Genomic DNA, 4,006 nt, shown 5'->3' with positions numbered 1-4,006 from the left:
ACGGTTTAAGTATATCAAGTAAAATGAAATATAATATATTGTATATAAGAACTTGTGTAAAAAGTAAGTAAGAGAATAAAGAAGGAAATTGGATTGGTGAAATTTTATTCAATGCATAATCATATAAGTGATATCAATCTATTCAACTCAAACCACATGCTTTCCTCATACACAGTAGGTGGTTCCAAAAAGACAACCAATAAAAAAATAAAATAGAAGAAATGGTAGATGTAAAACAGAGAGTTCATTCTGAACACTTGATAAAGGAATAAAGCTTATGAAATACTTTGAAAATGAGAGTTTGCGCTTTGCTGGTATTTTTTTATGGAAATATGCATCATTCAATTTTATAATCAAGTAATACTCTTTCAAATTGCATGAAATACAAGATTTAATCACTTTATATTCAAAAGTTTTCCAGGGAAGTACGCCAGTCTCCCCTTAAATGGGACTACTGTCAGTAGATTACATGACCAAATATGTTATAAATTAAAAAAAACTAAAATAAAACTAGAAGATTACATAGCAAATTATGTCAAAAGAAAATCTCACCTTTTGTGTGTTATTCCTTCATAATGATAAAATGTCGACGATCTAGTCTGTGAATACTGCTATCGACTGTTATAATGTCATTACAGCACCATTTCTATAACATCATACTATAATAACTATCAGGAATCTTTCCTCTTTCAACACACTACCCAATCGATTGGAGTGGATGAACTTGATTGTTATACTGTTTATAAGTCAGTATCACTCTTCATAACCTTCACATTCCCCAAATCTTACAGAACATTCTTACTTTTTGTATTGTTTAAAAAATATTATACTGTAAAGCATTTCATTTCAATTCCACAACACTGAGAGAAGCACTATAGAATCGATATTCAACAACAATAGACGACTCCACGATTTCTTCCAGTGTGAAAATATTTCTAACCATTTGTCCTTTCTGAATGTCACGACTAGTCATTTAGTAGCAATAAACCACCAAAGTACCTTTCAGTTTATTAAATTAAGTGTTTCGGTGAGGCGATTTAATTGATTTACCCATTTAGTCATCCATAAGACATTGAAATCTATAGTTCAAGTCCTATTAATTTATATTTAGTCTCAAGGGAATTGGAACTCGCATATCGTTGAATTTTCTGAAACATGTAAGTCAGTATGTTAAAGTCAGTCATGTATATGTTGCATTTTTATGCCTGTTTCAACTGACTTTTATCATCAGAATTTGAAATACCACGTCATGCCTACCAAACCAGATAAACAATAAACTTTAGGGTCAGAAGTTATCAGATCGATTACAGTTATATCAGGAAGATGTCGTAGCGATCAATACTGGCAATATGGAAATTATTGAATGTTTGTCGTGCAGTTCTTCAGTCTTCACAGTTCCTATACTGAGTGAATGTTATTCCAGGTTAAACATTTTAACCATTTTAGTATCGCCCTTCTCGGTTTAGATAACACAAAAATGTTGTAAATATCTTTTGAAAGTATAAAGGGGCAACAGCTTATTTCTGAAATTCGGGGACACGAGAGACAAATTCTTAAAAATACCATGATTGACAAATTTCAGCTTGAACCTTGAATTTAATGCCGAAATACCTATAATTTGTAGTATATAGAAAGCATTCCTACTGTTGCATGACAATGGGGCTTTCTGTCAGACATTTTCAGTCCATTTATCCTTTTGGGAGCCTATATATTGAAGCCGGTGAAGTTGTTTTGTCCAAAATATGTCTTCAACTTTTTAGAAGAAGATACGATCGACAGATACAGAAAAGAAAAACCCCACCCATCGCTTTTTAAATGTTTATAAAACTGACAAGAGTACAAAGTCATTTCTTTTAAAGTTGAATTGTACTCAGAGTAGTATAAAAATGTTGAAACCCAAAGGCTTGTTAAGTTGTTGAAATCTACTCAGCTAACTGGTTGGTTTGATTAATCATATCCCCTTACTATTGACACTATTGGTGTACCCTTTAGAAGAACTTTGCCTTGTTACTTGTGTGGACGTTAAAAAGTGAAATAGCATTTCTCGTGAGTTTCTAGGATTACGGATGGATTGGTGTTTTTCACTGTTTAATTTAGTTCAAGTCGGTTGTTCCTGAGCTTCGAACGGTTAAGTGGTCTCTTGTTCTGTACCTGACGACAGTGAAAAGTCAACCTACTTCTTGTGTTTCGCTTAGGTTGTGCTGATCCTGGCTTTGCATGGGTCATGGGTCAGAGTGAGCAGAGCTCTGAGAGTACAGGAAGGATCGAAGAATGCTGAACGAAAAGTGGTCGCATCTGGTCTATATTTTGCAAACATTGCATTACCTGGTGACTATGACGCTTGTAAAGTGTCCGGTGGGCGACTTCGGCAGGTGTCTGTTGGTTGGTCGGATTACTAGATAGGTTGGCGCCCAATGTCATTATCTTTTTAGGTGTTGGCAGAGCATCGTCTCATTATTCTGACTCTGATGTACATGTAAGATCAACTGCACCTTCCCACACTCTTATTTCTCAGAGTTAAGTTTTGCGTTACGTTTTCGCTAGGTTCTTCATTAGGCTTAATAATTCGTAAGTGTTGTAAGGGTCGTATAACATTAGGGCTTCAGAGATATTAGTGTGTGAAGATAAACAAGAATGGTTAGAAGATATCCTACTTATCACTTAAAATTAACTAAGGAAATGAAATGAATGAAGTTTTATGTCCTACTTTTCTGTGTGGGCTAATGAAGACGGGCAACGCCATGCAGGGTGCCATGAGGGAAATTTTGCCAGGACAGCTGCATTAGCCTGTTCTTGTTTCGATTTCCAGCTGTCGAGGGATCTTTAACGTGCATAGCCTGTAGCACACGGGGCCTCGGTTTTTGTCCCATCTACTAGGCGCTTTTTCCATGTTAGCCCCTCTTACCTGTATCACTGACAGGAGGAAACCGGGTGAAAAACATAAGGAACTAACTTACCTTATATTCCAACCAACCACGCCTTCTCGAGTCCTGCACTATACACATTATGGGCGCAACAGTGAATAGGAAAGCCACGTTTACAGCTTTTAACACACAGATCAGTTTTCGTTCAGCTTCTTTGGTTCATTCCTGGAATTCTGATCCGATTCCCCAAGACATGCTACATCACTTTGTCGCCTCGATGACCCTGCGAAATCAGCATCGACATAAGCTACGTGGGGAACTAAAAAAAAGATTTTCTGTTCACTGCCATCAGAAACAAAGTAAAGGACACCATGGGATCCACCTCACCGATCAACGTCTCTGGTAGAAGCTCAAGAATAGCTGGTTCGAACTTACCTAAACAGAAACGTCAATCTACCTTTTATCTCAGATACTCACAGATCGAAATGGTATTTCAGTCCTTGCGGCCAGTCGGGTAACGACATCAAGATCTGAAGAATTATTGTACTATCATGGTCATCTGGATAGATATATGGGCTGACGAGAATGATTTGATGTAATATTGATATGTAGTTGAAGATCAACTCAACTCTGTGCCTGCATGTGAATCGGTTGAAGCCGTCGTGAACTAATTTTTTTTTGGAATATGCATATTTATACTTATGATTGACTCTCCGTACTTGCAATTTCAGTTCAGGGAACGTATCTCGCTGTTATAACTTGATGTATTGTATGTGATATGCCAGTATGTTGATTTCCCGAACTGACGTGATTTTGAAGTCGGGATTCGTATGAAGCTGTCATGAATTGGTGTTTTACTGCTGTATGTTTGTTAGTGCTCTTTGAGGTCAATGAAAATTGGAGCGTCATGGCATGACTGTGTTATTGCTACATGCATGTTTGTAATGTGTATGACTATCTACACGTTCAGTATATATAGCGAGCTGTCATGGATTGGTGTATTATTACTTCTGTAAGCAAGTTTCCTAAGGGCAATGTATGACTCTTTGAAGTCATGAAAACATGAGATCCAGATCGGTGTATTATTATTGCTTTTATGCAAATTTATAATTGACACTATATACACATGTATGATGAGCTGT

At 36.6% G+C, this 4,006-nt stretch overlaps 1 protein-coding gene across 1 annotated transcript in view; it reads right to left on the bottom strand.

Annotated features, from left to right (window-relative positions):
- Nucleotides 1–3,005, bottom strand: part of LOTGIDRAFT_155729 (hypothetical protein) — a gene marked incomplete at both ends in the record, with an annotated part of 22,283 nt that extends 19,278 nt beyond the window's left edge. Inside the window, one exon of the mRNA XM_009068259.1 lies at nucleotides 2,958–3,005. Within this exon, the coding sequence (XP_009066507.1) occupies nucleotides 2,958–3,005 (48 nt within the window). The remainder of the gene's footprint in view (nucleotides 1–2,957) is intronic.
- Nucleotides 3,006–4,006: the final 1,001 nt, after the last annotated feature.

The sequence above is a fragment of the Lottia gigantea genome (assembly GCF_000327385.1).
Source record: "Lottia gigantea unplaced genomic scaffold LOTGIsca_9, whole genome shotgun sequence".
Taxonomy (NCBI): Eukaryota; Metazoa; Mollusca; class Gastropoda; family Lottiidae; genus Lottia; species Lottia gigantea.
This window is presented reverse-complemented; position numbering and strand designations above follow the sequence as displayed.